Source organism: Mus musculus, chromosome 15 (genome assembly GCF_000001635.26).
Source record: "Mus musculus strain C57BL/6J chromosome 15, GRCm38.p6 C57BL/6J".
NCBI classification, from domain to species: Eukaryota; Metazoa; Chordata; class Mammalia; order Rodentia; family Muridae; genus Mus; species Mus musculus.
This window is the reverse complement of record NC_000081.6, coordinates 100,269,897-100,294,398: the sequence shown is the minus strand read 5'-3', so window position 1 is coordinate 100,294,398 and position 24,502 is coordinate 100,269,897. Positions and strand designations below refer to the sequence as shown.

Sequence of the window (24,502 nt, the reverse complement as noted above, 5' to 3'; positions counted from 1 at the left end):
CCTCTCCTCCTCTTGGATGGTGGCGCTGAACCCAGGGCCATGTGTGCTAAATAAGCAGTTTTCCACTGATCGGCACTCCAGTGCTCTGGTTTTTGTTCTTGTTCTTGTTTGGTTTTTTTCTTTCAAGATTTTCAAGATGTTCCGTTCTTCCTTTCTTCCCCTACAAGATGGCTGCTGAGAAACCTGCTGAGAGTCTAAAGAGACTTTTTTCCCTTGTAGTTTTTGAAATGTTTTTATCCTTTCTTTTTTTTTTTTAACAGGGTTTCTCTGAGTAGCCCTGGCTGTCCTGGAACTCACTCTGTAGACCAGGCTGGCCTTGAACTCAGAAATCCTCCTGCCTCTGCCTCCCAAATGCTGGGATCAAAGGTGTGCGCCACCACCGCTCGGCTCTTTGTCTTTAATTTTAGTCAAGTTAATTATAATATGTCCTGGTGCCCTTTGGGTTCAACTTTTTAGGGACTAATGGGCTTCCTAAATCTGGACAGACATTTCATTCAAGTTTGGGAAATGTTTAGTCATTTGTTTAAATAGTCTATGTGCATGCGCACACATGTACAAGGAGAATATAAGAACATGATGTTTGTTTGGAAGGATAAAAGGAAAGTATAGATGGGTAATTATACTTTCTTCCGACAACTGTATAGTTGGGGGAAGAGCTTTCTGAATAACTGGCATAAAATAACTAAGGGAAAAGACAAGATTTCATGACAGCCATCTTCAGCTCTGTGGAAATTCTTCTCCTCTCATGCACTCTATAAATATGTAGCCACACGCAGTGGCTCATATCTGTGCTTCTTGCACTCAGAAGGCTGAGGCAGGAGAGTCTTAAACTTGAGGCTAGCATGGACTACATAGTGAACCCTCATCTCAGAATCATACATACGAGAATGATTTTCAGATGTGTATATTTCATGAACACATTGCTTCAGCCCCATCTCTATCTTGGCCCAACATGAGGGAGTGGCTTTGCTTACCTCCGCTTTCTAGCATCGTATTAGGGTCTCAGCCCAGGCTCAGAAACAGTGGAGCCGAGCGACTGTGACCCTTCTGCTGCCACATCTAAATTAATAAGGAAGTAAAATAAAAATCCAACTTAAAACATCTTTTAATTAGTTTAGCAAAAAAAAAAAAAAATCCAATTGAGGCTGGAGAGATGGCTCAGCAGTTAAGAGCACTGGGTGTTCTCGAAGAGGACCTGGCTTCAGCTCCCAGCACCTACTTGGGAGCTCACAACCATGTGTAACTCCAGCTTCAGGAGATCCAAGACCCTCACACAGACACATGCAGGAAAAACACCAAATCACATAAAATAAAAGTAAACAAATCATTAAAAACGTTTTCAATTAAATTATAAACTGTTTATTGGCCTTTATACACATAAAGTATATAGTAAATGAATATTTTATACAAACCCTAGGAAAGTATTCCAAATACAGAGTTATGAATCAGGGTCTAGTGAGAAAACATGGGGTTTGGTGCCAAAAGTCACAACTATGTACTTGTCACAATCCTTTTTGTTAAAAAAACAAAACCAAAAACATCCCAGTGTTGACATGGACGCACTAAAGTGAGCCATGCACACAGTGTTCTGGTGTAGACACAGCAGGGGCAGGGTGACCCTCTGCCCCAAAGGTTCCTTATGTTACTCCTAGTAGGATGACAGAACCTAGGGCTGTGAGGACCTGGCCAAGTACTATGTCCATATTAAACAGGCGGTTGATGTTTCCCTGTGATAAATAATGTGTCATCCACTCCTGGAAGAAGCTCGGGTTGCTGTAGACACCGGGGAAATGTCTCCGCCCACAGCCATGTCCGTAACTGGTGATTCCCATGACAAAGTATCTGCTGTGTTCCGGTAGGTAGCACATTAGTGGTCCCCCGCTGTCACCCTGCCAGAGGTCCCAACAGAGTCTGGTTCTTTCTTATGCAATCACAGAGCTGAGACAACCTGGCCAAGCTGACACCTGCTCTGTGAATACCTCCAAGGACAGCACAGGTTTTCTTTCTACACTTACAATCAGGATGAAGCACAGGGAAGGGGTACAGGGAGCTGGTGTTTTGCTGGGATGGCTCCAGGCCACACAAATTACTAAGATGCCCCCTTAACATGTTAATATAACACTTGGGAAATCAGGACAATATTTTCAGCCTAATATTCCAACTTATAAAGGAGGTGTGTCATCTGCTCAGGTACAGCTTGGGGATCAATTCATCTGCATGGCTGCGAACTGGAATATACTATAAATGAAATTGTTTGGATCTCACAACGCGGTTCTCAGGAGAAACATAATGTAGGAATAGAGAAAAATTGAAAACAACTGACCATTAGCGTGTTTCCTTTGCTTTAGCATCGTGTGGAAAAGGCTCAGTTCAGATGTGAAAGTGCTTCAGTCTGTGTGCCCACCCTTTGCTACCACGCCTTGTCCTCAAGTGTTGAGTTGGCTGATGCAGGCTGTGTGAGGTAGGGGAGGCTGTCAACAGTGTCCTAAGTAACTGTGTGAGGTAGGGGAGGCTGTCAACAGTGTCCTAAGTAACTGTGTGAGGTAGGGGAGGTTGTCAACAGTGTCCTAAGTAACTGTGTGAGGTAGGGGAGGCTGTCAACACTGTCCTAAGTAACTGTGTGAGGTAGGGGAGGCTGTCAACAGTGTCCTAAGTAACCAGCTTCTCACGGTTTCTACAGGACCCAAAAGTGCTGGTCATGAGTGCTGGTCCTGCCCTCAGAGCCACAAGGAGGCCCACGTCATTCTTTCCGTGTCTGCAGGTTAAGGACCGGTTCTGAGTGTCACTGGGCAGTAATTGTTTTTGATGGTGTTTTCTCAGGGATGCAATTCATTTACATGTTAAACTGTTTCAGGCATAAAGATTTTTAAGGAAGAGACCACAGGAGACATACACCCTAGATTGCAGGAATAGGAACGCACAGGAAGAGAAGTCAGGACACTTGTGTGGAGTGCAGAGCACCTATGTGCAGTGCAGGGCAGTGGGCTTGGAAGCAGCAATAGGCACACAGAGTCAGCATGAGAGGGCTGACATGGCATGGTGCGATGCTCCGTGGAACAGTGTACACTTAGAATTGAAAGTTCCAGTTTCCCACATGGAGAGAGAAAGAGTCATACAAGATAAGGCCAGAAGGAAACTGGATTTCATAAAAACTGGAAACTTAAGGTCCAAATAATACTCTGTACAAAAACAAATAGCTGGGTGTAGGGTTCATGCCTTGAACCCCAGCACTTGGAGGCAGATGCAGCAGAGCTCTGAGTTCAGGCCGGCCTGGACTACACAGTGAGACCTTGTCTCAAACAACAAGCAAATAACAAATGAGGTCAGTGGCAAAACATTGCTAACATGCACAAGGCCCTGGCATCGCTCCCCAGCACAAAGCAACAATGGCCCGTCACAGCAGCAACAGCAGCAGCAACAAAACACAGCAGATGGAACAGGGGTGGGGTTGGGGGGGGGCATAAAGCACACGTGTAAAGCACATGTGTAGAGCTGGGTATTCAGGATCGGGGATGAGAGTGCTTGCTGCCTCAACTGTACCAAAGGAGAAGGTGAGTTTGCTGTGAGCAGCAGCGGCCTCTGTTTCCGGAGGGCGAGCACATGACAGGCAGACTCTGTCCCGGCAGCTGTGAGACAGAATAATCCTTCCTCCTTTAGTGGCATTGGGCATGATGACAGGAAACAAGTGACCGCCAGGACTACTGCACTCTCCAGTCTGGGCAACCCCAGACAGAATGAATGAGGCAGTCATGAAAGACCCCGTGTTGATATTTCCAGAAATGCTGAGGATGGGGAGTCCGGCAGGCTAGTATCTGCCTCAGTGTAGAGAGGGATGAGAGAGTGAGGCGTGATTTCCCTTTGAGTGTGTGTGTGCACATGTGTGTATAAGCATATATGTGTGTGGAGGCCACAGGATGATGTCCAGTATCTTCACATGTCATAAATGTCATGGTAAATGAATAGCAGTCAGGGGACAGCCTCAGCTGTCAGGCTTCTGTCCCGAGGCAGGGTCTCTCTCCTTTTACTGCTGCCTACAGGGCCCGCAGGTGCTGGGATTCCCATCTCTCTGCTTCCAGCTCCTGCATTGGCCTTGAGATTAGAGGTGTGGGCCTTGCTCTGCTATTCCTGCTCTGCTGTATCTGCACTCACATCCCCATGCTTGCACGGCAAGCACTAACAGAGCCACGTCTCCAGCCCTGACACCCGACTCTTAGATTTCTTTTAGTGGTGACCAAAAAATGTCCTGAAAGTAAACTTGAGTGATGGCTCAACTTTAAAACCTCCACTGTGTCACACACTGCATTATGGCTCTGGGTGACAAAAAAAAAAGGGGAGACAAAGGAGACTGGAGAGGTGGCTCAGGAGTTAAGAGCACTGGATGTTCTTCCAGAGGACCAGGGTTCAATTCCCAGCACCCACAAGGCAGCTTGTTCACAACCATCTGTAACTCCAGTTCCAGGGGATCTGACACCCTCTTCTGGCCTCCTCAGGCACCACACACACGTACACACACACACACACACACACACACACACACACACACACACACACACACAAATCTAGGCAAGTCACCCAGAAAAATAAAATAAAATTATAAGCTAGGCAGTAGTGGCTCAAACCTTTAATCCCAGCATTTGGGAGGCAGAGGCAGGCAGATCTCTGAATTGAAAGCCAGACTGGTCTACAGAGCAAGTTCAGGGCAACCAGGGCTACACAGAGAAACCCTGCCTCAAAAACCACACACACACACACACACACACACACACACGGGGTGGGGGGAGGAGGGAGAGGGAAGAGTGGGGGGTAGGAAGGATTGCCTGGATTTGATTCTGATAGGGATAAGAGTCAGGAAAGCCAACCCAAAGTCTGGATTGTTGACGTAGGAAAAAACCAGAGTTTTGGATTAGGCCTGATAATTACCATTACCCGAGCAAAGGCCTTTGGGTTCTCCTAGCTTTAGAAAACATCTAAGTCTTTGGTCTTACCCTGCATGAGTCAAAGGTCCCATTTTCGTGACCTGCACAGAATGAAGTGTTGGGAATCATTCCACTGTAGCCCTGGTCAGAGCTGCAAACCTCCCGAGAGATGAAGTGTACTTTCGCCTCTTGTAAAATGGTTGTGCCATTGCCTGTCAGCAGCAGAACGACAAAGCCCTTTAAGTTACAGCTTAACTGCAGGCAACTTTACAGTGCTTTAAAACCTTGGTACATAGTCCACATATGCTGACCTACACACGTAATTTTAGTAAGCAGGAGGATTGCTATTGGTTCAAGGGTAGCCTAGGCCACAGAGTGAGACTCAGACTCAGAAAATAAAAATGGGGCCAGTGCTGTGTGGAGTTCTGGCCGACCATGCACAAAGCCCTGGGTTTCGGCCCTAGGCTGTATGAACCATGGGTAAGAACATGATACATGTCTATGATCCCAGGACACAGGAAGGAGATGTGGATCATAAATTTAAGGTCATCCTCACCTACATAGTGAGTTTAAGGACAGCCTGGGCTACATGAGACCTTCTTTTTAAAAATTAAGACCTCTGAACAACTAGAGCATACACATTTAATGAGGGTCAACCAGTTTTCTTCCTGAAGACAGAGAGTGGACGGTTCCATTGACTGCTCTCTCTGCATCGTGACTGTTCAGAGCTTCTTGTGTACATTCTGTCTATGGTTTGCCCATCTGAGGCCTTTCATTATATAAGTGGGACTGTAGACTACACTGCATTTTCTGACCGGTTTATTTCAGGTAGGGTAATGTTATGTGTCAGTATCCTATTCCAGCCCCTGGCCTTTAAAATTATATCCCCTAATTTTTGCTAGTACATAGAAACAAAACAGATATGTATCTGTTTGTCTTATTCATGGCCGTTTTACTAAACTCTATTCATTCTGGTTTCTCCACATCCTTGCCTAGACTTGCTGTTAGCATCTGTGGTCTGCTTCGGCGAGGTAGGTTTTCAAATCATCAGCAAATTTACACCCCACTCAGCTATTCGGGTTGTTCCCAGCTCTCCCAGGATGTCTGGAGTAAATGCTTTTCTCTTAGTCAAGAGCTTATCTCTCCATTCTCTGAGATGTGTCTTTTAAAGAGAATGCATTTTAAAGATGTATTTTATGTGTACGGATGTTTTGCCTGCATGTATGTATGTATATATGTATGCATGCATGCATGTGTGCTTGGTGCCTGTGGAGTTCAGAAGAGAGCAATGTGACCCTAGAACTCAAGTTATAGATGGTTGTGAGCCACAGTGTGTGTTCTAGGAACTGAACCAGGTCCTCTGCAAGACCAACAAAGCGCTCTTAACCCCTGAATCATCTAAGAGCACACATTTTACATTGTGGCAGACTTATATATCACATTTACACACACACACACACACACAGAGTGTGGGCAGGGACAGCGCACACCTCCATCAGTGCACAGTGGTCAGGGTGGGACATTGGGTGTCCTGCTCTACTGCTCTGTATTTTAGTCCTTTGAGACTCACACAGCACCAGGGTTACACCTAGTCATGAACAATAAATGGCAATTGTTCTTATATTGTTACTTTATAATAACTGTCAACAACTCATTAAGATGACCATGCTCCCTTTTGGTTAGTTAACTAGCTAGTTAGTTTGATTTTGAGACAGTCTCTCTATGAAACCTGGCTGGCCCGGCACTTATGTAGACCAGGCTGGCCTTGAACTCACACAGATCTATGTGCTTCTGCCTCTCAAGTGCTGGGATTCAAGAGCTGGCCAATTATCCATGCTCTTGGAGTTAGAACATGGCAAGGCTGGGATTTAGATCCTATGGTGATACTCTTCCTATATGATGCTATTTTCCTTATCCTCATTCAGAAGTGCTCAAAAAAAGGGCTGGAGAGATGGCTTAGTGGTTAAAAGCACTGACTGCTCTTCCAGAGGTCCCGAGTTCAAATCCCAGCAACCACATGTTGGCTTAGGATCCGGGCAAGACACCTGAAAAGGACATCTGGTCCTCTCTTCTGGTGTGTGGGTATACATGCAACAGACCACTTATACAATCAATCAATCAATCAACCAACCAGTGGAAACATTTTTAAAAAGTGCTCAAGAAAAACAGCAGCCGGGTGGTGGTGGCACATGCCTTTAATTCCAGCACTTGGGAGGCAGAGACAGGCGGATTTCTGAGTTCGAGGCCAGCCTGGTCTACAAAGTGAGTTCCAGGACAGCCAAGACTATACAGAGAAACCCTGTCTCGAAAAACCAAAAAAACAAAAACAAACAACAACAAAAAAGAAAAACAGCAATTTACAAAGTGTTTCCTAACATTCTCCCATTACTGTCTAAATAACCACAAATAAAAAAAAAAAAAAATGGATGTGTGGCCGGGCGGTGGTGGCGCATGCCTTTAATCCCAGCACTTGGGAGGCAGAGGCAGGCTGATTTCTGAGTTCGAGGCCAGCCTGGTCTACAAAGTGAGTTCCAGGACAGCCAGGGCTATACAGAGAAACTCTGTCTCAACAAACAAAAACAAAAGTAAAAACAAAAACAACAACAACAACAACAAAATGGATGTGTGGTACACATCTGCCCAGGTTCACAGCCATCTCATTTGGGTGGTTTCTTTGACCTCCTGAGATCCAGCTGCCTCTGTCTCCCAGGTGCTGAGATTTAAGGTATATACCAACATGCCCAGCCTCAGCCATCTTTGACAACATAGCTAGTCTAGGCTACAGGAGACCCTGTCTTAGAAGAGAAATCCATAACTACTTGCTGGGTCCACATGCCATGGAAAACAAGTCTGTTTTGTTTTGTTTTGTTTTTCCAAGACAGGGTTTCTCTGTATAGCCCTGGCTGTCCTGGAACTCACTTTGTAGACCAGGCTGGTCTCGAACTCAGAAATCTGCCTGCCTCTGCCTCCCGAGTGCTGGGATTAAAGGCGTGTGCCACCATGTCTGAAATGGCTGGAAAACAAGTCTTAGTACTTGCTCTAGTATGTCTCCAACTGATCCCCTCAAGAACCAGGTCAATGCAGTATTAAATAACCACGCTTCAGAATCAGAGACCTCAGTTTGAGTCCTAACTGCTTCTGTTTTGAGGGGCATGGATGGAGTGTTGGGGGGAGTGGGGGTAGGGAGGTAGTAGTTGAGACAGGATTTCACGTAGCCTAGGCTGGCCTTGAGCTCATTCCACACATAGCTGAGGATGACGGGGCACTCTGGATCCTCTTGGCCCACTCTGGCATTATACACGTATGGCACTGTTTCTAGACTCTCAGCTTTTGACATCCATAGCCTCTGTGCTGTGGCACACACCTAGACCAGCTGGAAGGATGGTCAGACAGAATGGAGGCTGGGGGGGGGGGGCAGCAGTGGGGGGGGGCAGTGGGGGGGCAGCGGGGGGGGGGGGCAGCATTTGCAACAGGGATGCTGAGGGAGCAGGCGCCTGAGATACTTGTCCAGAAGCTGCTGCTACCAAAGCCAGGGATTTTCTATTCTCCCTGCCAGGTGTATGGATCCACAGTTAGTGCCTGTGTGGGAGGGAGGAACCACAGGCAGTCATCCTGCCTGACCCTGCACAGGGCAATAGAGGAAAAGGAAAGTAGACAGAATCCTTCCTGGCTTAAGTGTGACTTCTCTCATGGAGGCTGTGACCTGTATGGACACCAGATTGTCAGGTGTGTATAACCAGGGTTCCTACTTGTGCTTGCGCAAGGAAATTTCTCTCTCCAAAAGGAAGAAAATACAAAGTAAAAATGTTCTTTATCATAACAAAATAATTGATTTATAAGAATCATTTGTTTAGCTCTGGGGTCAATAAAGAGGTAAAAATAAAGAAAAAGTATAAAACAAACGGGTAAGGAATAAAACCTATCGGTCGACTGCTCGCCTAGTGTGTGCACAGCCCTGGATCTGATCCTTCAACAGTCAACTAATCAATTAGTAGCTCGATGCACACAAGGACATTTATATGTAAACGGCTTCCCTCCCTCTACCAGCAAGCAGGAAGGCATGTCAGTCGGACTCAGACAATAGTTACCTTCTTCTCTGGTTCTTCCCCAGCCGCTTATAAAACACGCTGTGTTTTGGTCCAGTTTTTGGAAAACACCAAAAGGTAGACAAATGGGCTGAATATAGTCATTATACCTCACAGCTCTCTTTAAACGGAACAGTGCGATATCATTTACGAAAGTTTCCATAATGAAATCTGGTGGTATGATGATGTCTGTGATTCGTATATTCCTGCTGTGGTAGGGGCTCCGGGTGAGGTCATTGGTCCCCATCACTGCTCTCCACTTCAGAGGATCTCTGAAAGAAAGCAAATATTCTTATTACCCAGAGGTCCACTTAAATAATTTTCCTTCATTTCCCCTAGATATCAGCCTGACAACAAAGTTGTAAGCGTATTTCCATGTGACATAGAGTATAAAATAAAAGACCAAACCTCATGACACAGCAGTGGAGAGAATTGAATGGGGCAGGATACTCAGACCAGACTCCAGCACATGAGAACTTCATGGCTGACTAGGATAGCATGAACTACTAGTGAATGGAGGGCTAAGTCACTCCGTTCGTGGTTTTGAGACAACTACCTATTTGGAAAGAAAAGGTTAAATCCCTGAAATAACACAAACCACCAAAGTAAACCCCAAATGGATTAAAAACTTCAAGTTCTTTTCAATAAGAGGTGCTGTCTTTATGACAGGCAACATGATAGATCTGGAATCTGCTTTGAAATAGTGGGAGGAGAAGATTAACCCTGCACAGTGCAGGCTCAGCACCCATGAGGCATGGATGGGAGAGAGCCAGAGGGGTGCACGAGTGAATGCATTACATACATGTATAAAAATGTCATGGCATGCTTAATTAATACACACTGATAAAGATTGTTAAAAGATGTAAGTTTAAAACTTGAAGCTATGTGATAAGCATGTGAGAAAATATGTCCTCTCCTTTTTTAACTTAAGATTTAAAAATCAACTGTCTGTTTTCTGTCTGCATCTATATCTGTGTACCATGTGTGTGCCTGATGCCCAAGAATGCCAGAAGAGGGCATGAGATGCCCTGAAGCTGGCGTCTCGGGGAATTGTAAGCTGCCGATTCAAAGCTGGTCCTCGGTTAGAGTAGCCAGCGCTTTTAACCACAGAGCCATCTCTCAGGCCCCTCATTTTTGGAAATACACTAGAATAAAACATATGGATCTTAGCACTAGAATTTTTAAAAATTAAACTAAAAAGAAGACAGGTGAATATAGGACTCTAACATGAGACAGGATTTATTTGGGTTTTGTTGTTGTTGTTGTTGTTGTTGTTGTTGTTGTTTGGTTTTTGGGTTTGGTATTTTTTGTATCAGTTTGGTTTGGTTTTTGAGACAAAGTTTTACTAGTTGTCTCACTGCTGGGATAAACTACCCCAATAAAACCAATGGAAGGGAGAAGGCTTTATTCTGGTTCCCAGTCGTAGTCCATCACAGCAGAGAAAGCAAGGAGGCAGGAGCTTCAGGAGGCTAGACTCGTTTGTCAGGAAGGGAGCAGAGGGAGGCAGATGGCCAGCCAGTGCTTAGCTCCATTCTCCTTTTCACTCAGGCTAAGAAAGAAAAGTCACCTCCCTCAGGGTGGATCCCGCTTCAACTAACCTAGATAATCCCACAGAGGCATGAAATTATACCACAGTTATAAAAGAAAATAAACAGATAAATGAGAAATGATAATGGGCGTCAACTCTATCCCTCCACACACACTCTTTTCAGTGTTATATGCATGGCTGGAAATAGGAGCTCCATACTTACCTGGCATGGGTGAAGCCTTAGGTTCAGCCCCCAGGACCACAGAATAGCAAAAATCCGCTGCCTTTTGCTAGAAGTGTACATTGGTGCTTAGCGGCAAATACCTATGTGCTTGTACAAGATCTACCCACTTTGTCATCAAGGTGCCCTGATTTAATTAATATACATGATCCAAACCCTTTGGAGTTCTGTGGGACAGGGATGGATCCTTGACCAAAGGATGGTTCATTAACAAACTGCACAATGTTGCTTTCAAATAAAGTGAAAAGCAAGGCTGAGCCGATCAGATAATCCATCATAAAAGTTGATGAGAAAGTTAGTTAGCAAAGAGTCATATATAGAGTAAAGTGCCATTCTGCCATCCCCCCCCCCACACACACATACACACACACCCACAGCTCACCAGCATCTTAGAAGAGATGCTTCTGAGCTGGAGAGCTGGCTGGTGTCAAAAGCATTACTGCTCTTGCAGAGGACTCGGGCTCTCCTTCAGCATCCTTCTGATACTCAAAGCCATCTATAATTCCAGATGCCCTCTCTGGCTTCCCTGGGCACCAGGGATGCACACAGTGGACATACATACATACACACATACCACTCACATGCATAAAAAAGAAACTGTTTTAGAAAAAGCAAAGAGACACTTTAGGAAAGTCTGTCATAATTGCCCTATACCGTATAACCACTAGGATGGAAACTGAGAATTCTCCATCCATGTGCCACGGAGGCAGCTTTGGAAATGATGTTTTGGTCACAGAAATCACATGAAAGTGGGATTGTGGGCTGGAGAGATGGCTCAGCGAGTAAGAGCACCTCACTGCTCTTCCAGAGGTCCTGAGTTCAAATTCCAGCAACCACATGGTGGCTCACAACCACCCGTAATGAGATCTGACTCCCTCTTCTGGTATGTCTGAAGACAGCTACAGTGTACTTACATAGAATAAATAAATCTTTTTTAAAAATTAAAAAAAAAAAAGAAAGTGGGTTGTATGACTCTAAGCAAATGAAGCCAAAGAGTCTCTGTCAGACCTCAAATAGTAAAGATTAACCCCGGAAGTGCCTTGTACCCATGAACAACGTATGTCTTTACATACACAAATAGAATATGAATATATATGCATATATATGTAGACATCCCATAGACACAATGCTTAACTAAAGTCAGGACCATTTCAAACTATTCTTGAGAGAAGAAAATGAGAATTGTATTATGAATACCTACCTAGCCTCTTTTGTGCAGTGAGCAGCTGTGAGGACCCACCTGTCTCTCACTAGGGCGCCACCACATACATGCATAAGAATATCGCCATCTTGAACCTGCAGGCTAACCTGCCATGGCCACGCACCAGTGTCAGCTTGCGAACCTCCTATAATCCGAGACCCTTCCACTGCACCTCTAAGTGGTGCTATTCCACAATCTAAAAACAAAGCAATACATTATTTGGAATCAACATCCATGTTTTGTATTACTTCCTAGCCTGAATACATTAGCACAATCCTTTCCATTCCTATGTAGACATTGATGAGACAAGCTGAAATTTTGAATGGTGAAGAAATTTAAACAAACATGCCATATTTGATTACTAAGACACAAAATCAACATAATTTATTAATAACTCTATGGCCCAAGAATATAAAAGTTTCACTAGCTAAGTCCCATGTTCTTTACTTTGTGAAATAGTGATTAAGTGTCTAAGATCTGGGCTGGAGAGATGACTCAGCAGGTGAGAGCACTGACTGCTCCTCCAGAGGTCCTGAGTTCAATTCCCAGCAATCACATGGTGGCTCACAACCATCTGTAATGGGATCTGACTCCCTCTTCTGGAGTGTCAGAGGACAGCTACAGTGTACTCATATACATGAAATAAATAAACTTAAAAAAAAGAAAAAAGAGTCTAAGATCTAGCCAGCATGCTAGTATACACTACGTTTCTTGGTTTCTGTTTTCGAGACAAGAGTTTCTCTGTAGCTCTCTGACTGTCTCAGAACTTTGTAGACAAGGCTGGTCTTGAACTCAGAGATCGATTGCCTTCCTCTGGCTGCAGAGCCCTGGGATCAAAGGTGTGTGCCACCACCACCCACTAGTAATAGATATGTGAAATCCCAGCATTCAAGAGGATCAGACAGCAACATCACAAATTCCAAGCCAGCCTGGACTGTATAGTGAGACCTGATCTCAAAAGCTTGTGTGCGTTCCCGTGACCGCATGTGTCTGGGATATAGCTCAGTAGTAAGGGTGTGTAGGAAAAATGTATATAAATCACCAATCTCTGGCATAAAACAAACAAAAGTTGCAATTGCTAAATCCAGAACTGCAAGCTGTAGCCATCATTCTTGCCATTTAACCCGCTGAATTATTATTATTATTATTATTATTATTATTATTATTATTATTATTATTATTATCCACTGCATTCTGAGAAGGTCGCCTAACAGCCCTTTGAACCACGAACGTCAATAAGTCTGTCTAGAAAATAAGTGCGGAGCATTTTTGAGGTATCACTGACATGGCTACCAATGGTCTGGGAGCAGCTGAGTCCTGCGTGGCTGAGGTGGGAACAGCAGGCAAGGTCCCCGTGTGCTGGGGCTGCGGGGCCGCACATGACCAGATACTGCCCTTCGTGACCGGCTGCTCCTCTTCCGGCGGCCCTGGCACAGTGGCCTGTCCCAGCGCAGAGCCCTCCCTAAGGGACAGTGAGTGCAGCTCAGAGTACGCAAAGGCGCCGCCCAGGCACAGCAGCGCGGCGCTCAGTGCCCATGACGCCATGGTGGCTGTAGGCCCCAAGATGGCGGCAGCGGCCTGCTGGTCCTCTAGCTGCTTCCCGCCTTTGCTCAGCCGGAAGTGGCCCAGCAGAGGATTTCCGGGATGTCGCAGGCTCAGGTGGGAGAGAAGGCCTCCCCACACTCAGGGCTGTGAGGACCTCAGGGTAGGAAGATGAGCGTGAGAGGGGAAGGGAGGTCTCAATGGCGTCAGGTGGGAGCCCTGGCCTCACAAGCTTGCCCACCGGGCCTGGAAGGAGGGAGGGCGCTGCCTGCAGAAGATGTCCTCTCACGGACACAGGCGCCATGGCTCGCCATGCATGCGCACCTACTTCGTACACCCACGGATGCCCACAATCATACGTAAATATTTAATACGGAAAAGCATGCACGCCTTTAATCCCAGCACTCGGGAGGCTGAGGCAGGGGCATCTCTGAGTTTGAGGCCAGCCTGGGCTACACAGAGAAACCCCCAGCTCGAAAAACAAACAAGCAAATCAATTGATATAGATTTAAAAAAAAAAAAAAAAAAAAACTTTGATGTGAAGGTTGCCTACATATAAATGGTATCCCCTTTATGTGGGACTCTTTCAAACAAAAATGTTAAAAATGGTCTGAGCATCTGTGGCCATTTTTTTGTTTCCTAGCTGTTGTAAGGGTCCAAAAATCACTGAAGGAAGACCCCAAACTCAGATCCTGTGCAAAAACAAAGAATGCTTATTCTGCAGAAGTAACCAGCATGCAGGGGTCCACCATTCTTTGAAATGTTGACCACAGACTGAAAGAACCTAGTGGGGAAACCCCCACTCAACTCTGGATTCGGTGTGCACCCAAGAATCACGAACAAACAGACCATCTTGATGTAAAAACACGAGGTAGCTTAATGGTGGAGCTCCAGGTTGAAACATACCTCACACAGGAGACAGTGGATTTGGCCACTGAGGCTTGGAAGCTAGGGGTTTTTATAGAAAAGGGGCTGGGGGAGGAATTGGCGTGGTTTCACATGATTGGTCCATTTAAACATCAGCAGACTGTACATGCAGATAACATTTAACTTAGGTCAGAAGGTTGGGAGATAGGGAGGCACAGGGCCAGTCTGGTCATGTCATTCTCTTTATCTTTATGACCAAGCAGCCTCAGGAATGTCTTAATGATGGGCCTGCCAGGGCATGTCCTGGCCTGTTCTGCTATGTTCTCAGCCCCAGGTTTCAAAGCTCACAAACAACTCTTTGGGCTACTTGACATAAATTACATGAATCACAGTTCTCAAGTTTTATTTTCTTTCAAGACAAAGGCACGCAGGCCTTCATATAGGGAACCAGAGGAACTTTCTAGAAGAATTAGTTAATCTAAACTTTTATTCTGGATTTTATAATCTGTTACTAGAACTATTTTATTTTATTCTGGTTTTATGATCTGTTCATATGACCTAGTTTCTGGGACTTATTCCTGAAGCTGGTGCCTTATGGCCTTTTTTTGAAAATAAAGCCTGGTCCACAAAATGGAGCAAATGGGGTTTATAATCTCCTTTCACTGTAAACCTTGGAGTTTCTAGAAATCTCGAAACAGACTTCATTTATACTGAAGGCCATGTCTTAACCCTCTTGTGAAGCTCTTGTGACCCATAGCTTATTTTTCTTTTAAGATTTATTTATTTTGATTGTATTTGAATGTTTGCTTTTGTGTATGTACGTAGACCTGGACTTACAGATGATTATGAGGCACCATGTGGGTGCTGGGTACTGAACCTAGCTCTTCTAGAAGAACAGCCAGTGCTTTTAACTTCTGAGCCCTGTCTCCACTCCCATGCTTATCTTGAAAGAAAGAAAGAAAAAAAGAAAAAGAAATGAATTTTATTTTGTGAGTGTGCCTGGGTGAACATATGCACACCTCCAAGTGTGTGTGGAGAGCAGACAATAGCCATCAGGAATTGGCTGGCTTTCATCATATGGACCCTGGGGATTAAACTCGGTCAAGCTTGGTGACAAGTACTTCTCCCACAGAGCCACATTGAGGACTGGGCCATAGTTCTATTTTATCAGATTAGAATCCTAACCAAAATACCTTTGGAGCCACCCTATAGTTTCACTTATTAATGTGGGGAGGAACTTCTTGGCAACCCTTTGAGATAAAACAGTTACCAAAATTGTTCAGATAATTAACCACTGCTAAGACATTTACGTGTAATTTCTTCTTTGAGAAGCCCACATCGCAACCTCTCTGTGTCTTACTCTTTCCCTCTGTCTTTCTACCAACTCCTGTGTTTAAGTTTTTTTGTTGTTGCTGTTTGTTTGTTTTTTGTTTTTGTTTGTTTGTTTGGTTGATTAGTTGGTTTTTTGAGACAGGGTTTCTCTGTGTAGCCTTGGCTGTCCTGGAACTCACTCTGTAGACCAGGCTGGCCTCAAACTCAGAAATCCGCCTGGCTCTGCCTCCCAAGTGCTGGAATTAAAGGCATGTGCCACCACTGCCCGGCTGTGCTTAAGTTTTTGTTTGTTTGTTTGTTTGTTTGTTTTTCGAGACAGGGTTCCTCTGTATAGCCCTGGCTGTCCTGGAACTCACTTTGTAGACCAGGCTGGCCTCGAACTCAGAAATCCGCCTGCCTCTGCCTCCCGAATGCTGGGATTAAAGGCGTGTGCCACCATGCCGGGCTTTAAGTTTTTTAAAAATTATTTTTAATTAAAGGCGTGTGCCACCATGCCGGGCTTTAAGTTTTTTAAAAGTTATTTTTAATGTGTGTATACATAGTGGTGTGCTTGCTGTATGTGCACCTGGTTCATGCAGTGCCATAGAAGCCATAAGAGGGTGCCAGACTCCCTGGATTAAGAGCAGCAAGTGCTCTTAATCACCCAACCATCTTTCCAGCCCTCTCATGCTTAAATTTATGTTAGAAATCTTATTTTATTTTATTTTATTGAGATAGGGTCTCACTATGTAGCCCAGGCTGGTCTGGAACTTGTCAGGCCACAGATGTAAGTCACCTGTCTTTGTTTCCCAAGTGCTTGGATTAAAGGCATGTAACACTATACCCAGCAGAAATCTCTTTTTAATAAATTCCAACCCTGTTTCATACTGGCTGATCCCAAAGTTCTTCCCTAGGTTAAATTCAAGGGCACAGCTTTACCCTAATGGAGAGCCCTGAAGGACAGGGACCTCTCAGTTGGCTAGCGCAGTGCTCTGAGAATCCCTAAAGGAAGAGGGACCTCTCGGGCAGCTTGCTCAATGCTACGTTCTGTCTCCTGCTGTATTGCAGCTAACATGGCTGACTGAGCTGATAAAATCATGGTTAAGGATCTCCTCTTCACCCCCCCCACCCCACCCCCCGTCCTTCATGCCCTCTCCCTGAGCCAGCCAGATTCCTTACCTGTCTGAGAGACTCTAAACAGATGCCTTGGCATTCCAGCCATTTCAAGGAGGGCCTTGAAGTAGCCCTGGTTTATCTGTTGACAAGTTAGGACCACCACCATGCTGTCTGTGCTGCTTTCCTTTTCATTCTGCTCCCTCTTCCCCTCCCTCTTTCTTTCTTTCTTTTTTTTTTTTAAGATTTATTTATTATTATATCTAAGTACACTGTCGCTGTCTTCAGATGTACCAGAAGAGGGTGTCAGATCTCATTACAGATGGTTGTGAGCCACGATGTGGTTGCTGGGATTTGAACGCAGGACCTTCAGAAGAGCAGTCGGTGCTCTTAACCACTGGGCCATCTTTCCAGCCCATCCTTTTTTTTTTAAACAAACAAACAAACAACCAGAGCCCCATGTTCCCACCAGGCTGGCTTTGAATTCCTCGGTCAGCACAGGCATGTGCCATGATACCTGGTTTATGCAGTGCGGGTGATGAAGGAGAGCTCTGGTGCAGCTGAGATATGGACCCTGGCCTCATTACCTACGTTTTGTTATTTTCATTTTTATTGTACTTCATGTACATGGGTGTTTTGCTTGTGTGTGTATCTGCACACTGCTTTCATACTTGTGCCCATGGAGGCCAGAAGAAGCCATTGGATCCCCTGGAACTGGAGTTAGACAGTTGTGAGCTACCATGTAGGTAGGCACTGGGTATTGAACCAAGGTCCTCTGAAAGGATAGTAGTTTTTTGTTGTTTTTGTTGTTGTTGTTTTTCAAGACAGGGTTTCTTGTGTAGCTCTGGCTATCCTGGAACTCACTCTGTAGACCAGGCTGGCCTCAAACTCAGAAATCCACCTGCCTCTGCCCCCCAAGTGTTGGGATTAAAGGCATGCGCCACCACCGCCCAGCTTAGTGTTCTTAACTGCTGAGTCATCTCTCCGGTCCCTCAGGAACCTACCTTTCTTAACAGTCTTGAGTGAAGACTGTGTTGTCTGCTTTAGTTCACATTGCTGAAATCTCCCCTTCATATTTCCCAAAGTTTTAAAGACTGATGTCTGATGTTCAGTTTTAAATGACTTTGCCATTCCTGTCTTGAGCTATGCTCAGCTTTGCTATGTTAGCCCCATACTTGCAGGAACCGTGTAATTGCTGGAGGTGGTGGTACCGTGAGGGGTCTTTGGGTAGAGAGTTACGGTGGGGGTCAATGATGGACAGCTGCATTGCAAGCATTATAGCTCCAGGCAAGGAGGTGTGCCCAAGTGGGATAGAGGGAGCATATTATTTGGGGATAGGTCCTAACATGGGGCTAAGCTTGAATCAGTGAGTGGAAAGTAAAAAAATCTTGGTCAGAATGTCCAGTGGCTCTAGAGGTTGACATGCCTGCAAGAAGCTGTCCTTATTCACTTAGTATTTTAGCCAAAGTTCTGAGGAGAAAACAGTTCGGGGCAGGCATGTTTCAGTGGGAGGGTTGTGTGCCATTAGATTGGATATGGTTTTAGAATCAGGGCAAAATAATGACACCTTGACAGCAAGGAGACATAGGAAGATCTTGAGTAAAAAAAAAAAAAAAATACTGTTTAGAAATAGTATTAGTGGGCTGGAGAGATGGCTCAGCAGTTAAGAGCACTGACTGCTCTTCCAAAGGTCCTGAGTTCAAATCCCAGCAACCACATGGTGGCTCAAAACCATCCATAATGAGATTTGTACTTAAATATAATAAATAAATCTTTTTTAAAAAAAGGAAATAGTATTAGTGACTTAAGTGAACTTGCTAGGTGGTACAGAACTGTACCCCATGTACAAGATGTCCATCTTTAACTAGACATAAAATGATGGTTAAAGAGATATCTAGTCTTTTGCTGTGTTAAGACATTAGAGTCTCTCTTGCTATGGTGAGACATTAGGGTCTCTTGCTGTGCTGACATTACCAAAGGCAGCTTGGGGAAAAACAGCTTATGTTGGGGCTGGCCTGTGGCTCTCATGTCTGGGTTTGAGCCTGGGAGGCAGCCTGGAGCTGAAAGAAAAGAGGGAACCTAGGTGGGTCAAGAAATAATGGAACCAAGACATGTTAGTCTGCTCAAGGTTCAAATGTTTAATGGCGGACGTGCTTTATAAAGGAGGGGGGAGGCCCATTCCCGCCAGTTCATCCTTGGAGCCCAGCTGCAGGTAACCACGTGATGGATAGGGTCTAGTCTCCAGAATAGCTAGGTGCCTTCCCAGCAGGTACCAGCGACAGTGGCTGAACAATATAGTGATTTAGGGAGGCAGACTTCACCCTAGTGGCAGCAAAGTTGAGGTCTGGTTCAGCCAGCTTCAGGTTAGGGGGAAGGTTACAATTTCCTCCCTGTTATTAATATTTAAAAAAAAAAAAGCTGGTCTGAGGCATAAAATTTATGTATGCTCTATAGTTCTGCTTGATTTCTTTGGGCCTAGTGAAGAAACCTGTCTCAGTGGGATTCCCTAACTTTTCTCATGGTAAACACTTGTTTGGGTAAGACTGGCTACAGTCCTTAGTAAACACTTTGCAGACCAGCCCTGAGCTGCTGGCTTCGTCTTTTGTAATGCTTAATTAGTTACTGAATAGGTAACTTCCTTACTGAGTTCCTACTGAATTCCAAGTTTGACATCTTCAAGGTCTTTCTGGGATGTTGGAACACTGGCAAAGGCTAGCTATGTCAGAATTCAATCTTAAAAGGCACTTATAATAAGATAATACTAAAAGAGAGCATGTGGATCCATACACCAGACTAGTGCGGGGGTAGGGTAAGAATATATGGGTTATGAGAACGCCAAAGTTCCAGGAGGTGAGTTTCTGTGAAACTCTTTGCCTCGTGAGTGCTCCCAGGCCTCTCTGCATGCCAAGCAAACTTCACTGGAGTGTGCATAGCATTCTCTTTCTTATATTTCTGCCGGAGTTCCGGAATGTCCCACCTTGTCATAGCTACAGATCTCAGGAGTGCTCTAAAGATGAGTGGAAACACAACGATTTACTAATAAAATAATGCCAATAATAATAGCAAGTAGGAATATATATTGAACCCAATCCAGGGGATTCAATGCACTTAGGTTATCTTTTCCATCTCTGGCCAATTCATCAGTGTTCCAAGTGTCCAAGTGACTATTGCTAATATCTGAAATTTCTGCCTTTCTAGACTTAACATATGCTATGTCCTGCCCTATTGTTAAGACTACTACTTCTAAGACATTAACCTTTGCCTCTAAATCTTTACATGGCTCTGTGGTGTATTATTAATAAACCACGGCCTCTTGGCATGTACCTCTGTCTAGATTGATATGATTCTGAGATCTGGGTGCCCGTCTTAGACTGTCCGGCCCTCATAGCAAACCTTATTCCCAAATCAGACCAAAAGCCACAATATGTACTTAGAATGCTTCCTGAATGAAGATTAATAATTGCCACCCATGCTGTTGGAGGCGGGGATGCCCTCCTGCTGCAGTCAGGCTGAAGGGCATTGACTGACCTGCTTGAAAAACAAAGTTGAGACAGTGAAAGGCAACAGTATGAAAGCTTCTTTTGGGGAAGTCCAGGTACTCCATTCAATTGCAAATTAGCAATGGTCAAGCTTAGACTTAGAGCTCCCAGTGTGGGGGAGCTGGCCTTGAGAATTGCAGAAAGGCTGCAATCTTTCTGGGAGAGGAGGCTGTGCTCCAATTTAACTTTGTTAGGTAAATAAGAATATTTTGCTATCTTCCCTGGGGTTCTCTAATACTGGAATTATTAAAAGACCAGTCCAAGATTGAGTTAGAATAACTGGTCACAATGAGGGAAAGAGAAGAATCACTATAACTCTTTTATATGACTAATCTTTCTAAGTCAGATTACACAGTCTCTGATGTTCTTTTTACCATAAGGTTTTAAAGCTTGAAGCAAGGTGGCTTCACTTGTCCAAACTGGAAAAATGGCAAGCAAGGGTCGAAAACATGTGCCCAGTTCAGCTTCCTTGTCACTACAGTCAGGGCACTGAGTGAACTCACCTGTCAGCTTGTCACACGAATTAGCCATCCTGCTTCTGCAGCATTCTGTGGAGAGAACCTATGCTTTTCCCTTTCCTAATAAGGCAGCTGTTCAGGATCAAGCCATATGCCAATAAGTAGATCCTTTTAAGATACTATAAGCATTTATTAAGTTCTTTGACATCCAAATTTCAAAATTCTAAAATAAAAGTATGATTTAAATAATGTGCATGGGAATGCACTAAATAATATGCGCGGGGGCTGGGCGTGGTGGCGCATGCCTTTAATCCCAGCACTCGGGAGGCAGAGGCAGGCGGATTTCCGAGTTCGAGGCCAGCCTGGTCTACAAAGTGAGGTCCAGGACAGCCAGGGCTATATAGAGAAACCCTGTCTCGAAAAACCAAAAATAATAATAATAATAATGATAATAATAATAATATGCACGGGGATATAATTTCCCCCTTCTTTGTCTTTTAAGAAGCTAAAATTTTAAAGTTCCACAATACCTTGTCCTTGAGAATTAATAATTTGTTGACAAAACATCTCAAATACTTGACTGTTATAGTCAGTATTAATGTAACATGGGCAGTGACTAATTGCACTTTCAATAGTTTCTCTTGAAGAGCGGTTGTAACTAGAAACCTTGAAAAGTTATTACTAGTCACGTGTATAATTTATTCAGAAATAAGAGCATTCATTTGCAGCAATTGATTAAGTATAGGTCCTTAAGAATTAACACCATTATGTGGAAACAAGTAGTAACTGAGGACACTAAGAGCAAAAAAAAAAAAAATTTTTTTTAAATTTGACATGCACATTTTCTAAAAATAACAAAATATTATCTTAAACCATAACTATTTTGAATATATAAAGTATCCCGAGCTTATCCCCGTCCCGCGGGAAATAAACACAGGACACACCAGATTCTTCCACGGTTAACTTTTACTTCTATATCATATTGAGGTAGACAAAGAAAGCTCAGAAAGTGTGTGGCTTAAATACTTTTGGTGACGTGTCTAAACTAGGACTGGTAGCAACACCCATGATCCTCATGCACCCTGGGGATAGGTTAAAGCCCCCAGGGGTTGGGCAAAAGCCTCGGAGACGGACTGGTGACTTTGGCTGGCTGTGCTCTCGCAGCTGCGCACAAAGAGGTTTAGCACTATCTAGTGGCGGCACGTAGATTGCAGCCCTTTACAATAAAGAACAAGATTATATATCCAATCCATCTTATATGTAGGACCTATAGATTATCTGAGATATAAATCCAGCATTTTTACTTATGAATTGTATATTCATAAGCAATTGCAAATTTGAGAATTAATAGCATCCGAGGGACGAACAATCTTAAGCAATTGTGAGCTCTGAGATATAATATTGACTATTAATATACAAATCAAGGTTTGATTGTTCAGCATTTTAACACACCATCCACAGCACACAACTTAATTATCTGTGCTGAAACAGGAGGAAACTCTAAAGAATAAACGTGAGATCTAATTCACATCTACTTATTTTCCATAGAGGGGTTGTTTTTAAACAGAATAATTAGGATGCATGCATGCATGAATTTATAGAAGACACAAAAGCATGCATAAAAACAAAATTTTATTTTATCTATTATTATTTAAAATGGTATACAATAGGTCAATTATTAATATTCTGTAATAACCAATTTAATTGCTGTTTTGAACATGGAACAGACACTTAGGTTCTTAAGACACAATTTTTGTTATAGGTTTTCCAAAATATATGAATATATCTTACAATTCTTTATTAGCACCACAGTAGTTTTAATAGGTTGCTGAAACTGTGCTTTGAGGTGAGCACCACCTCAGCCTCGCCCACCCTCGGCCTTCCGGTCAGGCAGAAGAGGCTGAAGGCACTGAAGGCGGCCCAATCTGTTGTAGGCCAGAAAGCCCAAGCGAGGGCGGCAGAATCTTAGCGGGGTGGGGGTGGGGGATACGGTTACCCCGGCAGGAACAGGCAGAGGCTCATGGGGTCAATGGCGAGCGCGGCCCTCCCCTGAGCCCTCCCATTTGCAAAGAGAGTCACACAAACTACGTAGAAGCTGCTCTGAGCTTAGTTCCTCTTGCCGTGAGGACAGATTTCCAAACTTTTAAGTTTCTTTGCAATATTAGACCATAACTACAACCTTGGGAAAGCAAAACCCAATTTCAAAACAATTTATCACTTTAGAATCAACATTAAAACTTCACTACCACATTGCGAGATTTGGCTGCCAGTTTATACCTATGAATGCATGACAGTGCAAGCTTTAATGCTTCATTAAAGAGACATTGCTTTAAATCTTATCTTAATTCTACTCTCTAGGATAAGAATCACATTAAATATTACCTCAGCCAGAAGTATCCTTAGAGGCCTAGTTTTTGGCCTGCTTTATGCCACATGTTTGAAAGACTCCTGAGTTGCCAAATTGAAGCTAACCTTCTGTTACCAATGTAACAATTATTTAATCCTAACCAATAACTTATGAGCTGATACTCTTGCAAAGACACGCAGAGCACATTACCAGTAAAAAACCAAATGAATCGGCTACACTTAGACCAATCAGAGAATTTTAATTTTTCTAGCTAGAATTATAAAATAAAAAACACTTTGCCACTAGCTAAACGCAATAATCACGATTGCAGAGAATTTTCTTAGGAAAAAACCATCTATCAGCTTTTTTGCTCCAAAACCATGAGGCGGCAGACTCCCTTTCTTAAAAAACAGTTTTCCAGCAGGGGCCCTCCTGCTGTGCCTGATCCTGGATAAAGCTTGTGGCCACTCTCTTACTAAACCGGCAGATAAAGTTTTAGCCATCTTTATTTTCCAACATGAAACACAGAGCATTCAGTCATTCAGACGACTAGACACGAACACACATGAATTGAACACGTGGACAGACTGGTGCACCAGACATTAGATGTTAGACAGCACAAAGAGAGCAGAGAACTTCTGCTGTAAGGGCTAGAGAGAAAAAGGCAGGGCGACCCCCAAGATTTCTCTCTGCCTCTGGGAGAATTTCAAATTCCATTATCCTCCCGCCTGATGCAGTTTCCAACTGTGGCCAATCCACCTGATTATTTAATCCAAACCCTTTTATTTCTCTCGCCTAAAAAGTAGCTTCTGAAAGCTGTGGCCGACTGCCTGTTAATGTTCCTAGATCCTGATATCACTGCTGAACTTGAGCGGATCCAGCGCGGGTCAGTGCAGTTCCAGCTCAGACCTTACCACACCTTAGCAACCTTTTGCCCGTTGCTTCTCCGCGTTCCAGTACGAATTTTCTAATTCTTTTCTATCTGTGGAGCTCCATACCAGCAGTGTTTCTTCCGGTGTCTTCTGCCATTCTCAGGTCTCGAGTTGGTTCGCCAAATTGTTGGGGCCGACCTAGGCGGGTCGAGAAATAATGGAACCAAGACATGCTAGTCTGCTCAAGGTTCAAATGTTTAATGACGGACACGCTGTATAAAGGAGGGGGGAGGCCCATTCCTGCCAGTTCATCCTTTGAGCCCAGCGGCAGGTGACCACATGCAGGATAGGGTGTAGTCTCCTGAATAGCTAGGCGGCCTCCCAGCAGGGAGCAGCTACAGTGGCTGAACAATAGAGTGATCTACGGAGGCAGGCTCCACCCTAGGTAATCTCCTTAGTGGCAGCAAAGTCGAGGTCTGGTT

The 24,502-nt window shown here is 44.2% G+C and overlaps 1 protein-coding gene across 2 annotated transcripts; it reads right to left on the bottom strand.

Annotated features, from left to right (window-relative positions):
• Positions 1 to 1,342: 1,342 nt before the first annotated feature.
• On the bottom strand, positions 1,343 to 13,562 carry Tmprss12 (transmembrane (C-terminal) protease, serine 12). 2 transcript variants are annotated; one of them, XM_030248805.1, is made up of 5 exons: positions 13,257 to 13,562; positions 11,972 to 12,167; positions 9,005 to 9,273; positions 4,986 to 5,128; positions 1,343 to 1,889 (listed from the first exon to the last, which is right to left on the bottom strand). In XM_030248805.1, the coding sequence occupies exons 2-5, from the start codon at positions 12,043 to 12,045 to the stop codon at positions 1,638 to 1,640; spliced, it is 738 nt and encodes a 245-aa protein (XP_030104665.1). In that variant the 5' UTR covers positions 12,046 to 12,167; positions 13,257 to 13,562; the 3' UTR covers positions 1,343 to 1,637. The 2 variants fall into 2 exon arrangements, with proteins under 2 accessions (XP_030104665.1, NP_898932.2); NM_183109.3 differs by having other exon boundaries at positions 1,346 to 1,889; positions 13,366 to 13,562.
• Positions 13,563 to 24,502: the final 10,940 nt, after the last annotated feature.